A 16797-nucleotide genomic window follows, 5' to 3' on the forward strand; every position below is an offset into this window, starting at 1 on the left:
CTTTCCCTCTTTCTTTTCCCCAGTCTGTCCCGTATTTAACAAATAAAAATAAAATAAAATAAACAATAAAAGGTGAATCAAATAGACCATTACAGCAAGGCTGGGATGGTCCATTTGGTAAAGCAAATCCGTTGGGCATCTTTCTTTGCCTCTAGGCAATAATTCTGATGGAAAAAGAGCCAAACGGGACAGGCAAAAGTAAAAATGAAAATGAAAGCTCACAGTATCACCAAATACTTTGATAAAGTAGAATAAACGAAACACACAGATTATAATCACTCGCAAAAACAAAAATACATAAGGCACATATATTTTTTTTGAAATATTTAATTCTTGAACATTTTAATTTCACTATAGCCTTTTTTGTCCAGTAGCTGTTTTAAAGAATGAATCAAGGTTTCGAGGTCAACACTAAACAGAGGGCTCAAACTGGATGATATCCTTTATATGAGCTTCAGGGAAATAAGGAAGTGTTTTGTACAATATAAGCATTTAAAAAGGGAAGTATAATACTGAATCTGGGTCTAAAACAGGGGTGTCAAGCTCATTTTATGCTCTTACCTTACATGGATGAGTCAAACTAATTTCAGTCAGTGCCAAGAGTGCAACTACACGTGTAATCAATAAGATCTTTTAACATAAGACAAAGTGCAGCAGGTTCAACATTTCTCTGTTTTTCTACATAGTAAAGAATTCCTGTAGCTAAAGAAAGAAGCAGTCAGCATGACTGAGCTTAACCTGTAATTAGTCATGTGCACAAATAACAAATCGAAAGTGTAGTTACCTTGGTGTACTGTCAGTGGACACGTGGGGGGTTTTTATGAGAAAGAAAAACTAAAACCTGTAAACATAAGCGTAGACTAAAGAAAATTTATGGCCCCAGGAAAACCCCAACCTAGCCGAGCAGGCTGGGTTTTCCTGGCCCCCAGGCCTCATGCTTGACAGCACTAGTCTAGAAGATGTTAAAATAGCCTGTCCCAACAGCTTCATGAGAGCCCATGGAGACATCAAGCCCTTTCTAGGTTAAACCTAGTATTGGAGAACTCCCAGCAGCTTTCTGAGGAATGTCGATATGGTGTCTGGTTCCTGCACGAAGCCGTTCTGAGCTCCGTGAACTTCAACCTACTTTTTGTACTTTTGTTAGGTTCAAGCTAATGGAGTACTGCTGCCTCCCAGTGGAGAAAGTAAGCTACTACAGTATACCAGCACCCTCTGCATCAAGATCAAACAGTATCAGTGAGTGCCAGTCTCAAGTTTAATAGGACAGTTCAGGAATGACAAAGCAAGATTTTAAAAACAAAACAACTTGATCCTTTTCTTTAAAAATAGTCAGTGATCAAATAAAAAAAAAAAAAATCCCCCCGGAGCTTTAAAGAGTATTACCACAAAGTATTCATTGATCTTGTTTCTGCAAGCCAAAGACGTAAACAAGGTCCAAACACAAGTGCCAAGTCAGGGTTTGCTTTAACACGACATCCTTTATTAAATCTCTCATTTGCAAAAGTTACAACACGTTTGCTCCAAAGCCAGCGTCAGCCTGGAGAACCGCCTCCTCTCAGGAATCGCTGATCCGCTCCTGAAAGGAAAAGAACAGATTTCAGATACAGAAAGACTGCCGCACCGTCACCAAGTGAAGTCAATCAGCTTCTCGTCCACTAGCACCTGCTTAGCTCCACTCTACATTTGTCACTACACTCAACTACTGCCCCAATGGGCTAGGCGTCGTTATAGCAACGACATCATGACTGTTTACCCTCACCCCAAACCAGTCACAGGAGATGACTGCCCCCCCCCCTGAGCCTGGTTCTGCTGGAGCTTCTTTCTACCCTTGTAGGGTCTTTACATTAAAAGCACCTTTACTGTGAGCTGGCCTTATATAAACACATTTTTATTAAAGTGACTGAGACACCTTCCTGAAAGTGAAGCCTCAACATATCACTAATCCTGGAATTTTGCTTTTTCATACACCCCTCAGGAAATGTTCCCAGCAGGTTCTTCTAAGCTGGTTGCTTGAGAAGCCCACTGGGGTGGCTTGTTTTTTGGTCATGTCCACAGCTAAACAGGAACACAGAATCCTGACAGCCTTGGTTCATGACCACTTTGACACACACACAGACACACACACTTACAGTGATCAGCTGCAGTCCTTTCCATGCAGGCAGGACAGCCTTCAGGTTCTGAAACACATGGTTCATTAAATTATTGGACCGTGTCCTGTCATGTGGACATTTACATGCTCTCATGAAGACCGTCTTTAGACCCAGGCCTGCTTGCTGCAGGCTTCAGTTAACCGTCAAGTCTAAAGTTAATTGTTCACCTGCACATTTCACTTTCACTGCTGTCACTTTGCATGCGAGCAGCTATCGAGCTGGCTTTTCCTCATACTGGAGCTTGTTGAACAGGAAGTTTTAATGTTGATTACAGTAACAAGTGCTGCTGCTTTGGATGCTCGGAAAGAATTCCTTCATCCCACCTGAGCTCATCGTCGCGGTAACTGCTCTGCCTCTTTGCTCCAGATCTCTCTCTTTCGTTTTAAACTCACAATGTTGCTGAAAACAACATTGTGAGTTTTATAGAGTTCAGGGATTTTCAGAGATCATTCATTTAAAAAAAGAAGCTCTGTTAAAGCAGGCTCGTGATATGCACATAACCTCACGGCACTCACACTACACCGATTACTCCTCTCCATGTTTAACCGTGGTCCACCCTAACCAGTGATATGAAAACAGCCAGTCCACTGATAAGACTTGTAAACAATGACAGAATAGAAACTCTATGGAGCAGTTGGTAACATTTGACACTTGTTCTGCATCAGTATCTCACAACGTTCATGGCAGTGAACATGTGGGTAAAGCGAAACAGATTTACTTTGTGAGGCATTTCCAACGACATGGCCCTACAGAGAAAGGTCTGTCGGGATAGACCTCAGCGTACGGAGCATGAATTATATGCGTGACTACATCAAGCATCAGTGGATTTCTTACTTGAACTTGATTTATTTCAGCGTCTTCAGTCTGCTGCTTCCTCCTCCTAACAATAGAGGGTTTGTCACTTGCACCTCGTGGGAAACATGTTGACACTTACAGGAAAATGAGGCGTGGCAGCAACGTTTTGGCACAGCCTGCTGATACAAAATAATTCTAGTTACACAAGATAAACAGTGTTAGAAACAAGACTTGTTCTTACTCCGTGCAAAAACATTTCCACAGACATGAGTAAGGACCAATCCTCACCTTCATTACTGAAGTTGAAACCTTGGATCATGATCATTTGTGGCAGCAGAAACCTGGAAGAAGGTTAACAGTGAGCTCAGTAGTTGATGCAGGGTTACTGGGACAAACACGTTGGCTGATTACAAAAGCAATTCATTTTCAGATCAGCAACAAAAAAATAAGTTGCAGAAAAAACCAAAAACAGTTTTATTTGACAGTGTGTATCAACACGTTTACCAGGACTCCAAACACAAGCAGTCAGGAGACCAACGATGCCATTTGTTGAGTTCATCTTGCACTGACTTTTGAACAAACCAGCTAATGAAGCAGCTGGCTGCAGATACCACACAGTGCTGCCATTGTGGCTCCAATCCACAACTCCTTGAGATTAACATTCTTGTTTTTCCTTTTGCACATCTTGATTCACTGATTGCAATCATGTGTCAGTCTGGTTTTCACTGTGGTGGGCATTTACATCGTGGGAGTGAGTGATATGGATGCAGAAGCTCAACATACCGTTTACTGCTGCCTCGGTGCACAAAGTCAGGTCAAGAGGAAAACCTGCAAGAGGAGGTAGGATGGAGGTCAGCAGGACTTCAGCAACACTCAGTTTGTGGTTACAGAGCAGCAGGTGTTCAGAGAGGCAGCTGTCACTCACACTTCAGAGCAGTTGAACATATTAAGCCAATCATCATTACTTGGTCTACGGCACATTCGTCCTCAAGCACGACTTACCGAGTTGGACCGAAGCGTCGTCTGCGACACCTGCAGGGAAACGGTAAAGTTTCTCGTTTTAACAAGTTTTCAAACTGAAATTTCAGATCAGTTCACAGAACACGCGAGGTCACCGACAGATGTTAGTCCTCATTAGTAACACTGCTGCCGAAAGTCTGCAGCAGTGGGTTGCAAGAGAATATATTGCTCTTTGCACTGCATAAGCTTTATGGCCCACTTGACAGAACCAGAGCTCACACTGTGCTAATCAACAGTCATGCGTGAAAGTAGTGAGCGCCATATTCATTTTGGTGCTTCACCACTGCTAAAGCAGGTTTTTGTTGTTTTTAAAACACAGGAAGAAATGGATATTTAGCTGAGGCACCACAGCCAAGCATATTATGGTTGGACTCTAAAGGACATTTCTGTTGTTAAAGTGAAAACACCCACTGTTTATCTTCTGCTTTGTTGCTTGGACTAACAAATCTTTAATAGTGCTTTAGCTGAGGCTGACCCATGAGCGTCGCAACCAGACAAAAATCAGCCGTTACAGTTTTGTAGAAACAAACATTTTAAAAAAATTAAATACAACTGACCACGTGCACCATCGCAGCAGCAAGAACTGCAGAGCCACTGCTCCCCATCACATCCTGCAAAACGAGAGGTTTGTGTTAAATGGGAGGAGATGCAAACTTGTACGTCGAGTGTGTCAGGGCTCATTGTCACCACTAAGCAACCAATGATGCAGAGGTGAAAGCAAAACCTGATGTTCTATAGCCACTGTAGCCCAGGGATTAGTCCACAGTGCAGGAAAACCCCAGTGGGTGATTGCACTGTGGCATTGTGGGCAGATACCATATAAAAATATGCATATGATTCAGTTCATAACACCCAAGCTGCGTTCTTTCAAACAGCAAGAGGTGCACTGCTCTTAATGCTCTGGTTTCTTAATTAACAGCACCGTCTCCATGGTAATACAAGCTTAGATATATCAATAAGGCAGGTTTGGCTTGTTAACACTTGCTATGATAATAATGCATCGACCTACAATAGTTTTTGACTACAGATTTCCACAAACAGTCTTGTCTCTACATTTATACATTGCACTTCTGGAAACTTCTAAAGGACATCGTGGGCCACATGCAGCCCACGTTGGTCTTCACAGGACTTTTAGAGGACTTAATACAGACATACAATTATTTCCAAGACCCTGACTGCGCATCGTTGGAAGCGGATGACGTTTGAGCCTGCCGAATTTTGATTGGTTGGTATCCCCTACAGAATTTGTTTCCCCTGAGTCGGGAGCACACAGGAAGTACTGATGTTTTACTTTTGTGAACAAGTTAATTACTATCGTTACATTACCATTCAGTTTGAGGGTTACAACAGAGAACTATATATTTATTGTTCTCACGTGGTATCGGACGGGATTATTTTAACACAAGAACATTTTGCCTGATAATAGTTTTAATCCTCCTGTAACTTTACTGTATAAAGAGCTAAATCCTCCAAAGTCTAAATTCTGTCGGGGATACCTACTTTGGCACGACACCGGAACAGAGCAGGGAGCGATAGCAGAGCTCAGAGTACGAAAGAACCACGAAGAAACCCAGAGCGCAAAAGATGAAGCACGAAAAGCACAGACAGCGGCTGCAGCGACGCTTTCCATCATTTTTAACTCTTTGTTTCATCTCAGCTTTTCTATTACAGCTTCGCTCTGTCGCGGCTGGCTCACAGACACGTAACACATCCGGGACACTGCCTCCCTCTGACAACAGCGCGCACTGCAGGCTGACCGACAGGCCTCGGAGTGGAGCGGGCAGCAGACGTGCCCTCTCTGCTCGACCAGATATTCCTCGGACTCCCCACACTAACATACACGCCGGCCACGGCGCCTTCCACGTGCGTAGGTCGGGTCGTACACCCAATACTCCCCGCAGAAAGCTAACCAGGCCCTCCGGGAGTCCCTAAGTTAACACGCTGTGTTAACACCAGGTTCGAGCAAATCACAGAGTAAGGAATGTCCTCACTCTGTGATTCCGTGCGGTGAAACGCGATTCTAACCAGAGGAAAACCAGTCGGTTTATTTTTTGTCGTTTTTAAAAAGAAATTGGCGCGTTTTTGGAAGATTGTATACTAACGTACAGTTTTAGCGCAAAGCTAGATGTTAGCTATGTTCACAGAGGTTTAAGAGCATCGCATTTAAGTTTTAAATAATAAAACGTATGCAACCACATATCGATATACACACAGAGGACATAACTAACCATACCGCTCAGTTAGGCTTACCTCTCGCCCTCTCATGACGGACCGCAGTGAAAGGAGCGCGAGACCCGCCGCAAAGCGCTTTATAGGAAGTGTTACGTCACTTGAAACCGCTTTTCGACACCTACTCATGCGACGCTCGGAGTAGTAGCGACGCTGCAGATCCGATACTAAGCAGTTCCAGCGTCGCTGATAGCAAGAGCCATATTGATGTATAAAGCAGCTGTGTTTAACGTGATTGTTCTTGTTTGTATAAATTGGTGTCACAATAGCAAATAGACTTCCTGCAAAGTTTCTAGTGTTTATGTCTCCACAGGATGCTCCTTTGTGTCTGCCATCACTCGGCGTTCTACACGCGTCTGCTCAGCCTCATTCATTTGAGGGCTTGGCAACAAAACATGCAAGACACGTGATACGTGCTTTTAGCACAGAGACGTCCACTTTCGGATGAAACAGCAACTGTACTAAATGCACATTTAAATACTGATCCCATTATGCTAGCAACCATCTGATACCAATGTGGTATCAACATTATCAATCTTTGGATTGATCCGGCGTTCTGGTAATCCATCCTACCCGTTGTTTCTGCGCACGCGCACAACACGAAATTCAGTGGTAAATTGTCCAACCTTTGTGAATATTAGCTAGAAAAATACTCTGACCGGTACAATAACTGCCAAACCACCCTACCTTTGTGAATGTCACCTACAAGCATACTTAAACTGCTAAAATTTTGTGGCAAATCGTCCTACTTTTGTTAATCTGAGCTAGAAGCATACTTTAATAGCTACATTTCAGTGGCGAACCATCCTACCCTTGTTAATAACAGCTACACACACACTCTGACCGGTAAAATTAAGTGCCAAACCATGTGAATGTTACCTACAAGCATACTTTAACGGGTAAAATGACCTTCTCTGTTTAACATTTTGTGTTGACACACGAACTATTTCTAAACAAAACAGGAACTACATTAAAATTCATTGCAGAAAATTAACCAAACACAGCTGAATAAAGAAATAAGATCCTAAAATCCAATCAAGTCACAACAAACTATTCAGATCAAAGACTGCAGCCAAGTACAAGCTGCTGAGCCTCCTCCAAACTTCAGAAACTCACTGTAGTTTTCTTTTTACAGAAAAAACTCAAAGAGGGCAAAGTGAAAGACTGTTGGGAATAATTCAGTTTCATTAAAAACAAAAAATCAAACAAGGTTTTTCCAAAAGTTGTTTATTTTTTGTGGCACTAAGTCCTCTGACTTCATTAGATACCCCACAGACTCATGAGAACTATATTCTGTTGGTGCAACAAAGCGATCTTCGGCCCAAAATGAACATGGCATCCTCAAAGTTACTTTGTGAAAACAGCAGAAGTGAAAGCATCACCCCCCCCCCTACAAAAACACCATTCAAAGACAGCCAGCTCTTGGATGGAGGCTGGATGTGAATGCATATTTAAAACTCAGACATGTGACACAATTAAGGAAATAGTTTCCACTTTAATTCAAATTTCACCTAAAACATTTCACTGTAAGCAAATGGCAAACAAAGTGATGCTTAAAACTTCTGAATCCCCACGATTCGAGCGGGCGAATGTTTAAAAGAAAAGCACATTTAAAAACTGCTTTCAACAAAATTTTGACAGTTTGTCCCTTTGGAGAAAAAAAAAATAAATAAAAAAATGACAACGGAAAAAACCCGTCTTGGACACAGAAGTGTAGAAACAGCAGGGTTTGTTAATGCATAAGAAGTCCCTCCAGGATTAAAAGGGCTCTGAACGAGCGGGTCGATGCACGACCGAGCAGTGACCCACACAATATTGTTTAGACCGCTACTGGGTGCCACCTAAAGTGTCATCACTTTCAGCTAAATTAACAATCATTTCTCAGCACATCAACACTACACTGTTCGTCCAACTTCAGCGCCTCCGTGTGCTCAGTCCACAGTCCTTTACTCCATAGAGTCGGGGTCTGCCTGGGCCATGTAGGCATCCAGTTCTGCGTCCAAATGTCCCTTAGTCTTTGACATGTAGGCGTCCAGCTGGTTGTCCAGCTGCTCGCGGGTAACAGCCGGTCTACCGACACCTCGGCCACGTCCGCGTCGCCCAGCAAAACCACCGCGTCCACGCAGCCCCCCGCGACCTGTCAAGCAACAGAGCAGAAATCTTCAGGAGTTTGTTAAACTGAAGAGCAAATGTTGGCTCTGAATTTAAAATCCCCCTCACAAAGTCTTCAATAATCTTATCTTAGAGCCCTCAAAGAACCGCACTGTATGAATAAAACAGTTTTGAATAGATATTAAAAATGACAGTTCACTGGTGCTACACAAATAAGCTGAATTCAATAACAATAAGCCCCTGACCTCTGGGTACTCCTCGAGCTGCTCCTCGGGACAGAGCTCCTCCTCTTCCGATGCCTGCACCGCGTTGGCGGCCTCCTCTACGCATTGCCATACGACCGGCAGAACCACGGCCTCGCATGGGCCCACCTGTAGAAACTCGCTTCCCTGTGTAAAAGCCAACACTCAGTAGGAGCACGAAGCAAGACTTAAGAAACAAAGCGACAGTCAAACCAACGTTTCTGAAAGCATTACACTAGTCGCACATGGCATAATAAGGTTATAAGGTTGGAGGCCCAAATAAGGTTGGAGGCCCGTCTCCTGCAGACATCCCAGGTACCAGTTGCCTAGGTAATTCTCTAATGCATTCAATACTAGGCTACATGTCAATCAATGGCACTCTGCGCACTCATTGGTAGTCACTTGCATGGAAGTTGAGATAAGATGAGAGATAAGATCCTGGGTCCCGCCTGCCAAATGTGTTTCACCATCTACAGTCTCCTGCATCACTTCCAGTATGAACACAGCTTAAAGGAGGCCATTAGAATCCAGGCAGACAGTTTGTTGAAACATACCTCTCAGAGACAGAGCTCCCCTCATTACGCCTCCTCTGCCTCGTCCCCGAAGACCTCCTCTGTTCATCCCGCGCATTCCTCCTCTGCCTCCAGGAGGTCCTCCGCGCATCAGAGCCCCGACAGGCCGACCCAGCCGGGCTTGGATGTTGCTCTTCCCCAGCCGCTGCTTTAGGCTCTGACACATGTTAATTACAAATGCTACATTACAAAAGCAATTACGGCAAAATTAAAATCAGTAAGCTGAATCCTCAGGAAATGTCATCTTGCACACGGCAGGAACAGGAGCCTCGTAACGACCTACGGCTCGGACTCACAGCAACGCTGCGGTAAAGTCTTTACTGAACGAGGCCAGCGTGACCTACAGGTGCTGGGCAGGCTGGCGTTCACGTGCTGCGATCATGCTGCTCTGTGTGCATTCACACGTTTCACCCAGGACTCACACTCTGCACAAACGCTGCCGTCGACTCCAATCACAAGTGTTAACAAATAAGAAATCTAATCTAAAATGCTGTCGGTACCTTAGCTGGACTCTTCCTTTGATTTTAACTTTGAAAGAGCCAGGAACTCGTTATTATAGACTACATCATTTTAAAAGGTCTTATACTTGTACAGGAGTTGTTTTTAACTTGGATTCTGCAGTCAGTTTAAGGTTGCAATGAAAACTGAAACAAGCCCAGGGAACGATCATCTTCCGACCCATTTTTCAATCCCCGTTATTTGGAAAGAACATTTGGAAATTAGAGCAGCGTGTGGAGAATTAAGTCACCTGAAACTCAAAAGAAATGCCTAATTGTCAAACACTGATCAGAGCCGTGAGCAGCAGAAGCTTTTCACATTTCAAACTGGGCTGTGGCAGTCCAAGGTTTGGGGAATGGCGGGAATAATAAATCGTTTTTACATCATTGTTAATATTAAAAATCCAGGTGTTTTCCTATAAAACCTGATACCATCCTTCAGCATCACTGTTGACACTGTGGTTTGATGTCTGCAGGCTCCAGGTAATCTTTTTAAATTTCACATTACACTTTGTCCACAGACTGACCAGGTCAGAGACCAGCTGGAGGATCCAAAATATTCAAGATCACAGATTCTGACTGGACCATGGATCCAGTTCAGCTTCGGCTGTGCTCTTTATTTACCCACTGCTGTGGTGAACAGCAGCATCAGAGAACCACAGGTGACCGATTTCCTTCTCTACTCACTCAGGCCACGCCCACATGGACACAGGTGTTTTTGTAAACTCAGATTTTAAATAAAAAAAGTCCCGTCCACATTTATATGCAAAAAACAAACTGAATAGCTTTCAAGAACAACCCAAAGCAACAGGTGGCGATATATCCAGGGCTGCACATAAGTGGTCTGCAGGTGTGCATGCGCTGTCAAAATAAAAGACCAGATAAGAAGTTGCAAAGTGCGTTTGCGTCCATATAAAAGGCTGTTTTTGTCCACTAGAGTGGGATTTTCACGGCACATTCTGCACCACATCTCTGTGCGTTCATCGTTTGTTTGAAGCCAGCTCACCTCCTGCAACCACTTTTCCAAGAATACGCGCTTCTTTTGTGGTTCTGACTCCTTCTGACATTTCTTTGGAGGTGGAGGAACATCACAGTAATTGCTTAAAGGAGCTTCTTCAACATCTTTAAGAGTTCTAAACAAATGTCTGTCCTCCTCCAGAAAATCTTATGTACACAAACACGCGTTGCAACTTCTTTGCGTCGCGTCTTTTATTTTGACAGCGCATGCGCACCTGCAGACCACTTATGTGCAGCCCTGTGTATAATCCTAACCCTGTAGAAATGTTAGCCAATCAGAAGTGGAGCAGCCTGCGAGGGAAAGCGTAAACAATGATGTCTTTCTAAACTGTATTTCTATATGAAAGCATGTAAAAGCTGCAGATTAACAGCAACAATATTTTGTCAATATCATTGTAGAAACTCATCGCATGTAAACAACGTGTGATGCAAAAAAAAGGTGCACACCCTTGGCGTTGAGTCCACACAAACAGTTTTTAAAAATCTGTTTTCAGCGATGCAAAACGCCGTGCACGTGTGGATAAAAGGCCCAACCTGCGTTCTCAAAAATACCCGTGTACGTGTGGACGTAGCCTTAATTCGGGTCAAACATATTCAGACTGAACCAACAGTGCCACGCACACCAACTTCACCTGAGCGTCGCGCTCACCTGCTTGTGATTCAGAGCGGCTTGCACCGAAGGCCGGTTCTCCATCTGCTGGGCCAGCCGACGATTGCGGGCGCTAGCCAAATGCTGCTGTTGCATGGTGGCTCGAATGCTTACCGCAGTGGGTTGCTTGTTCTTCAGCATGTTAGTGAAGCTTTAGAGGTGGGAGGGAAAAAGAAGGAGGAAGTAAAAGAAGGGGACAGGGGATACACAGAGGAGGAGGAAGCAGGGTTCCACATCATGTCATTTCTCATACGGACGATCGTGGCAGCTCTTTAGTCACGTTAGACTTTGTCCCACTTGTTGGCACTTATTTTCTCTCTCAATCATATGATATTCCAGAGTTACTTACACTTGACTTTAGCCTGTGTTGTAAAATTAACACAAGGAGAAAAAACAGTTGAAAGCAGACTTCAGGACAGAAGGAGAGAGAAAGTTCCAGAAGAAGAGCCACAATTGCCACTTACAAGCCTCCAGCTGACACTGTGGGATGTCATCGTGTCGCAGCAGCAGAGGCCAGGGCATGAGGTGTGCTTGGGCACCCAGCCACTTACAGGATGGACCGTGACTTTATTTAAACCACCAAGTGGTCAGGAACTAGGGGATTGGGGGGAAGGGGTAGTCCCTTGTCACGTCCAAGCTAGGACTGAGTACTCTGAGCAGGGAAAGGAGAACGAAGAAGAAAGATGATAGAACATGAGGAGATAAAAAGCTTCACTTTTACTGGTCTGAGAGAGAAAAAGACGAGATGCCCCATCTCACTGACTTAGCTTTAGCTCTCTGGTCCCATTTAATGGTGTATACATCACGTATACAGTGCTGTTTAAACAGGGAGCCAGCGTGCCGAGGCATTTACGGGACGGTGGTCTGGTTCTGCGTATGCGTTACCAACCACGACCGCTACAGTCACCCCTCGTCTACATGTGCGTGCTGCTCACACAAAACATTTGGCCCGGGCAAGCCCCTCCTGCCCCGCACTTCATTTACACGTAACACAAACCAGGACAGGGCCAACAGAGTTGAATGAGCAGCGCACACACGGGGAACAGCCAGAGCTGCATCCATATCAGGTTTGGTCCCAACAGTAGGCTCCGCTGAGTATCAGAGCCTTCACAAGCTGGCAGCAGGTGACTAATGTCTGACAGGGTGCGTAGCCTCTCACCGCTCATTCAGGGACACTTTGGTGGTGCTTTTCAGGACAACTTTTTGGGAGGCAGCCGCACTCATCCTGAAAGACTTTGATTGTAGAGTCCTGGAAACAGAGAAGACAGAATCTCTTTCACACATAATGCACTACTACAAGTTAAATTACCACTTAAGTCACTGTTGCAAGGAATTTGCTGTAATTAGCTGTTTTACACGTGCTCCTCCAACAGAGAAAGATTATTTTGATGACTACACACAGTTTCACACTAATCCTCCCGGGACCGTAGCAGTCGTCCCGGCAGGAGTAACACACGACCCCCTCCCACCCAAGCTAAACTTCAGACCACCGCCAGTTTGGTTGACTTAGCAAAGTTTTCAACGTCTTTAAACTCGTTTCTGTGTCACCAGCAACAAAAAGGGTCGATTCTTTAAGAGAAAGTTTTAATTTGACCCCAATTATCGATCACGTCCGGTGGAAAAATCAAATGTTTAGCTTGAGTCCATCCGGTTATAACAAACTGCAGAGACACGGAGTAACGATTCCGCCTCGTCTTCGCTAACACGTCGTTTATCGACGGATAACAACTTCGCCTCATACTTACAGCGGATTCTGCGTTGGTAGAGAAATGCCTCAAAGCTAGCTAAGGTTAGCTTTAGCAGCACGGCGGCTTCGTACAGGCGTCCTTGTGTCCTGTTTAAATACAACTGACCATATACTAGCTCCCCACGCACGCGCAGTTTGAAACAGCGCTTAGGTAAGCGACCCTATATCAAACTCTCCCAGGAATATTGTAATAACGCGGAAATCGAGACTCCTTCGCGATCCGAAAGCCTAAAATGGTGCTCCTGGCTACACTGATCGGAAGAAAATGGAGAGGTTCTTGTGACGCTGACGTCACGAGGGCACGACTTCCTGTCCGCTCGCGCTGGTTCGGCAAAATGGCAGCTACAGCTTTAGTCGAAGGTTCTTCTGGTAACGATGCTGTCGCCGAGGGTTTGCTCGACCTCCTGAGACCAGCGATACAGCAGCTCGACCTGCATGTAAACTCGGTCAGGTAACTCGCGTCCTCGTTAGATTACACCGCAAACCAGCTTATGTCTCCAATGTATTGACAGTCAGCTGACTTTCCCGTCAGACTGATTGTTTTGTTGTTCAGTTTTCTCTGGACTCACGTGACTCACGTTTCTTTACAGAAAAAGCCAAGTGGAATTAAGAGAGCATATAGACGGTCTGGCCACAGGTAAGGTGCTGCAGGAAGTCCTTCAAATATAGCATCAAAGATTCATAAATAACGTGCTGTGTGCGTCTTTCCAGAGTTATGCAGGATAAACGAGCATCAGAAGGTGGCTCTGGACCTGGACCCATATGTGAAGAAGTTGCTGAATGCGAGGCGTAGAGTTGTGCTGGTAAACAACATACTGCAGAACGCTCAGGTCAGTGACCCGTCTGTAGCTGATCTTCTTCTGTATCACATGTTGTGCCCGTCAGCATGCCTACAATCAGATGTACGGCCTTCGTCACATCAGACATTAGGCAGGAAATTAGTATAATGTAATATTGGGCCCCTGTAAGGGAGGTACAGTGAGTGGGCATCACGTGTGCGACCTGAGTGGAACATGTGACGTAGAGTAACTGTGGATTTGATTCTCCTAACACTGCTGGACTTCATCCACATGTTCACGCACAGCTTGTGTGAATCCAGAGCTCCCTGTGAATGTCTGTCTGAAATCATCATGTATCTATCAGGTTATCGTTGCAAAATATTACATTTAATACAATGAAACATTCAAGTGTGACAAATATGCAACAAATGGAGCAAATAATTTTTTTACTCCATCATAATCGTCTGGGCAGACTCTGCAGTGCACACACACTCAAGGCAGATTAGTTTGACTGTTAAAAAAAATAAGTATAGTAAGAACGAGTTACCTGGTCCTGATGTTTGCTGGTGTACACGTCTGCAAACAAGTCGAATCTCAGCCTTATAAAGTAGCGAGTGAACATAGTGGAGCGTTTAGCAGCTCTAGACTCAGATATTTATCTTTAGGAGATTCGAGCTGAGTTAAAAGGAAGTTGAATGTTGGGTTTATAGCTGGACACACAACTCCACATAGAGTTAAAGCTGCTTTAAAACTTTTGCACAGCAAGAAATGAAGAAGTTCTTCACTAGGGATGGGTATCGTTTAGGTTTTATCCAATACCAGTACCAAACTGGTACTTTTGAAACGGTGCCAGTGCTTAAAGAATGGAGAACACACACTTTGTCCTAAAACCTCTCATGTTCAGCAGTTTTTTTGTAAAAAGATAACAATGTTAGCCTTTTCTGCAGCTATGGGGCATATATGGCATCACTCTTGGCTGGAAGCAGCTTAAACAATGGAAAAAACACAAACTTTGTCCAAAAACCTCTCATGTTTAACTGTTTTCCACTTTTTCTTTGGTCATTTTAGCCTTTTTGGCCAGGGTGAAGGGAGTATCTGCCATCAAACAAGAAGACAGCCGCATGTAGCTATGATGATGTTTGCTAGTTCACCTTACATGCATTAATGTAATAACGTGGTTAGCCTACTCAACGTAAATTACACACGAACAACATTAAGCTACTCACGCAGAGAAGAACGGCTGCTGCTGCATCATCATCCTCATCATTTCTGCTACACTGGCAGGGCTAGGGGCCAGGACTCTCCTCTTCGGGTTTTTGGGGGATGTTGCTAACTCCGGGTCAGATAACAGGCACCACACCTGCAGTAGATGTGCTCGGTGTGAGGTCTCGCAGCAAGCTATCAAATACGGCGCATTTCTCGGCTTTTAAAAAAAACGTCGCCAGGTGTTTCATCAGATTTGAGGTGTTACCTCCTTTGACAGTATCACAGTATCAGCTTAAAGCACTTGTTGCAGCTGCTGAGTTTGCATCTTTTGCTGTGAAGTACAGCCAGACTTTTGACCGCTTCGCCTTGGGCATTTTTAATCTGTAGCTGTGCTCTAAAAGAACGTACGTACCTGGACCCGCCTACTACGCTTGCAAAGGTAAAATGATTGGCTAGAATTCAAAGTGTGTGACATCTCAGGAAAATAAAGCACCGAAATGTGCGCTGCTTTTTGGTCTGGTTACTACCGTTTATGTCAGAACCGATACCGGTACCCATCCCTATTCTTCACTTTGTTTTTTGTGATTTAGCACAAACTTCCACTACAGTAAATAATAATTACTGCTATTAATAACATTGCTACGATCACCAACACTACAAATACTGTATGAAGAGGCTTGTAATTCCGATTTCCATGGCGACCACAGATATACTAACTATTCAAGTTACCTGAAAATGGTGTGAAAACGATATAGAAACTTTACACAACCTGAGCTTTCTTTGTCCAGGAACGTCTGAGGCGGCTCAACCACAACGTGGCCAAAGAGACGGCGCGGAGGAAGACGATACTGGAGACATCGGGCGTCTTCGCTTCCCGCTCACCTAGTAAACCATGAACCTCACCTTGAACCTCCTTCTGCTCCACACAGTAAATACTGTGAGCTATTGTGATCAGCAGGAAAGGATGATTGTGATTATAGGAAGCTAAAAACCAGGAGGGGCCAGTCTTCCTTTGACGTTTGCTTGTCTTTTTGTTTAATACCTTGCTGATGTTCTGCTTTTGTCACAGTGAAAACGCTGCTGTCTGCTTACCATTTGGCAACTTCAGAGTACGGGCTTGCTCAGTGGAGATATTTATGTAATAATTCTAATGCACTCAATAAATAGACGCACCATGCGGACAAAACTATCGGAGCCACAGCTCTTAATCCTTTGATGTTTTTATTGCCGCAGGTGTGTGAAATCAATCACTCCACGATAATACACAATCAGCTGGAAGTGGTATTCACTGGTGTGAAAAGTGGAAGTGTTGGAAACTCAGCAGCCCAGTGGCAGACCACAGAGTTAGGGCCTTATATATTTGGACACTGACACAAGTTGCTGTTGTTTTCTTTCTTTTTTTCTTTTACCTGTTTACTGAAACATATTCCAATTATAGTTATATAATGGACACTGACATAATGTGTAGACCCGCAGCTTTCATTTGAGACGATCTTCATCCAAATTGGATGAAGGGTTTAGGACACAGGTGTCGAACTCCAGGCCTCGAGGGCCGGTGTCCTTTAGGTTTTAGATGTGTCCTTGATCCAACACAGCTGATTTAAATGGCTAAATGACCTCCTCAACATGTCTTGAAGTTCTCCAGAGACTGGTAATGAACTAATCATGTGATTCAGGTGTGTTGACCCAGGGTGAGATCTAAAACCTGCAGGACACCGGCCCTCGAGGCCTGGAGTTTGACACCCCTGGTTTAGGAGTTTCAGCTCCTTAACATGTGCCACC

The 16797-nt window shown here is 44.3% G+C and overlaps 3 protein-coding genes and 2 non-coding genes across 5 annotated transcripts; 1 reads left to right on the forward strand and 4 right to left on the reverse strand.

The window, feature by feature from the left end:
- Positions 1 to 1458: 1458 nt before the first annotated feature.
- Positions 1459 to 6568, reverse strand: LOC102777972 (uncharacterized). The gene is made up of 9 exons (XM_087834848.1): positions 6545 to 6568; positions 6194 to 6434; positions 4523 to 4576; positions 3948 to 3977; positions 3729 to 3773; positions 3234 to 3286; positions 2985 to 3121; positions 2130 to 2177; positions 1459 to 1576 (listed from the first exon to the last, which is right to left on the reverse strand). The coding sequence occupies exons 1-6, from the start codon at positions 6566 to 6568 to the stop codon at positions 3267 to 3269; spliced, it is 414 nt and encodes a 137-aa protein (XP_087690974.1). The 3' UTR covers positions 1459 to 1576; positions 2130 to 2177; positions 2985 to 3121; positions 3234 to 3266.
- On the reverse strand, positions 2800 to 2930 carry LOC148096851 (small nucleolar RNA SNORA18). The gene has a single exon (XR_015717156.1). It is a non-coding gene; the product is annotated as a small nucleolar RNA SNORA18 (small nucleolar RNA).
- On the reverse strand, positions 3430 to 3567 carry LOC118455162 (small nucleolar RNA SNORA8). The gene has a single exon (XR_004844049.1). It is a non-coding gene; the product is annotated as a small nucleolar RNA SNORA8 (small nucleolar RNA).
- An 837-nt stretch (positions 6569 to 7405) lies between the features above and the next one.
- chtopa (chromatin target of PRMT1a) lies at positions 7406 to 13347 on the reverse strand. The gene is made up of 6 exons (XM_087834572.1): positions 13029 to 13347; positions 12443 to 12532; positions 11284 to 11434; positions 9103 to 9277; positions 8552 to 8695; positions 7406 to 8331 (listed from the first exon to the last, which is right to left on the reverse strand). Exons 2-6 carry the CDS (start codon positions 12505 to 12507, stop codon positions 8141 to 8143), a joined length of 726 nt encoding a protein of 241 aa, XP_087690698.1. The 5' UTR covers positions 12508 to 12532; positions 13029 to 13347; the 3' UTR covers positions 7406 to 8140.
- On the forward strand, positions 13121 to 16223 carry snapin (SNAP associated protein). The gene is made up of 4 exons (XM_087834573.1): positions 13121 to 13481; positions 13621 to 13667; positions 13742 to 13860; positions 15804 to 16223. Exons 1-4 carry the CDS (start codon positions 13264 to 13266, stop codon positions 15909 to 15911), a joined length of 492 nt encoding a protein of 163 aa, XP_087690699.1. The 5' UTR covers positions 13121 to 13263; the 3' UTR covers positions 15912 to 16223.
- The last annotated feature ends 574 nt before the right edge of the window (positions 16224 to 16797 follow it).

The sequence above is a fragment of the Neolamprologus brichardi genome, chromosome 22 (assembly GCF_056152115.1).
Source record: "Neolamprologus brichardi isolate AB-2024 chromosome 22, ASM5615211v1, whole genome shotgun sequence".
In the NCBI taxonomy this organism is placed as follows: Eukaryota; Metazoa; Chordata; class Actinopteri; order Cichliformes; family Cichlidae; genus Neolamprologus; species Neolamprologus brichardi.

Coding starts and splice junctions, on each gene's coding strand:
- LOC102777972 (XM_087834848.1), bottom strand. CDS start 6,568: ATGAATGAGGCTGAGCAGACGCGT. Junction 3,774..3,947: donor CGACGCTTCGGTCCAACTCG/GTAAGTCGTGCT, acceptor CTCCTCTTGCAG/GTTTTCCTCTTGACCTGACT. Junction 3,287..3,728: donor CACCGAGGCAGCAGTAAACG/GTATGTTGAGCT, acceptor ACCTTCTTCCAG/GTTTCTGCTGCCACAAATGA.
- chtopa (XM_087834572.1), bottom strand. CDS start 12,507: ATGAGTGCGGCTGCCTCCCAAAAAGTTGTCCTGAAAAGCACCACCAAA. Junction 9,278..11,283: donor CCGCTCTGAATCACAAGCAG/GTGAGCGCGACG, acceptor AACATGTGTCAG/AGCCTAAAGCAGCGGCTGGG. Junction 8,332..8,551: donor AGCTCGAGGAGTACCCAGAG/GTCAGGGGCTTA, acceptor GTTGCTTGACAG/GTCGCGGGGGGCTGCGTGGA.
- snapin (XM_087834573.1), top strand. CDS start 13,264: ATGGTGCTCCTGGCTACACTGATCGGAAGAAAATGGAGAGGTTCTTGT. Junction 13,668..13,741: donor TATAGACGGTCTGGCCACAG/GTAAGGTGCTGC, acceptor GCGTCTTTCCAG/AGTTATGCAGGATAAACGAG. Junction 13,861..15,803: donor ACATACTGCAGAACGCTCAG/GTCAGTGACCCG, acceptor TTCTTTGTCCAG/GAACGTCTGAGGCGGCTCAA.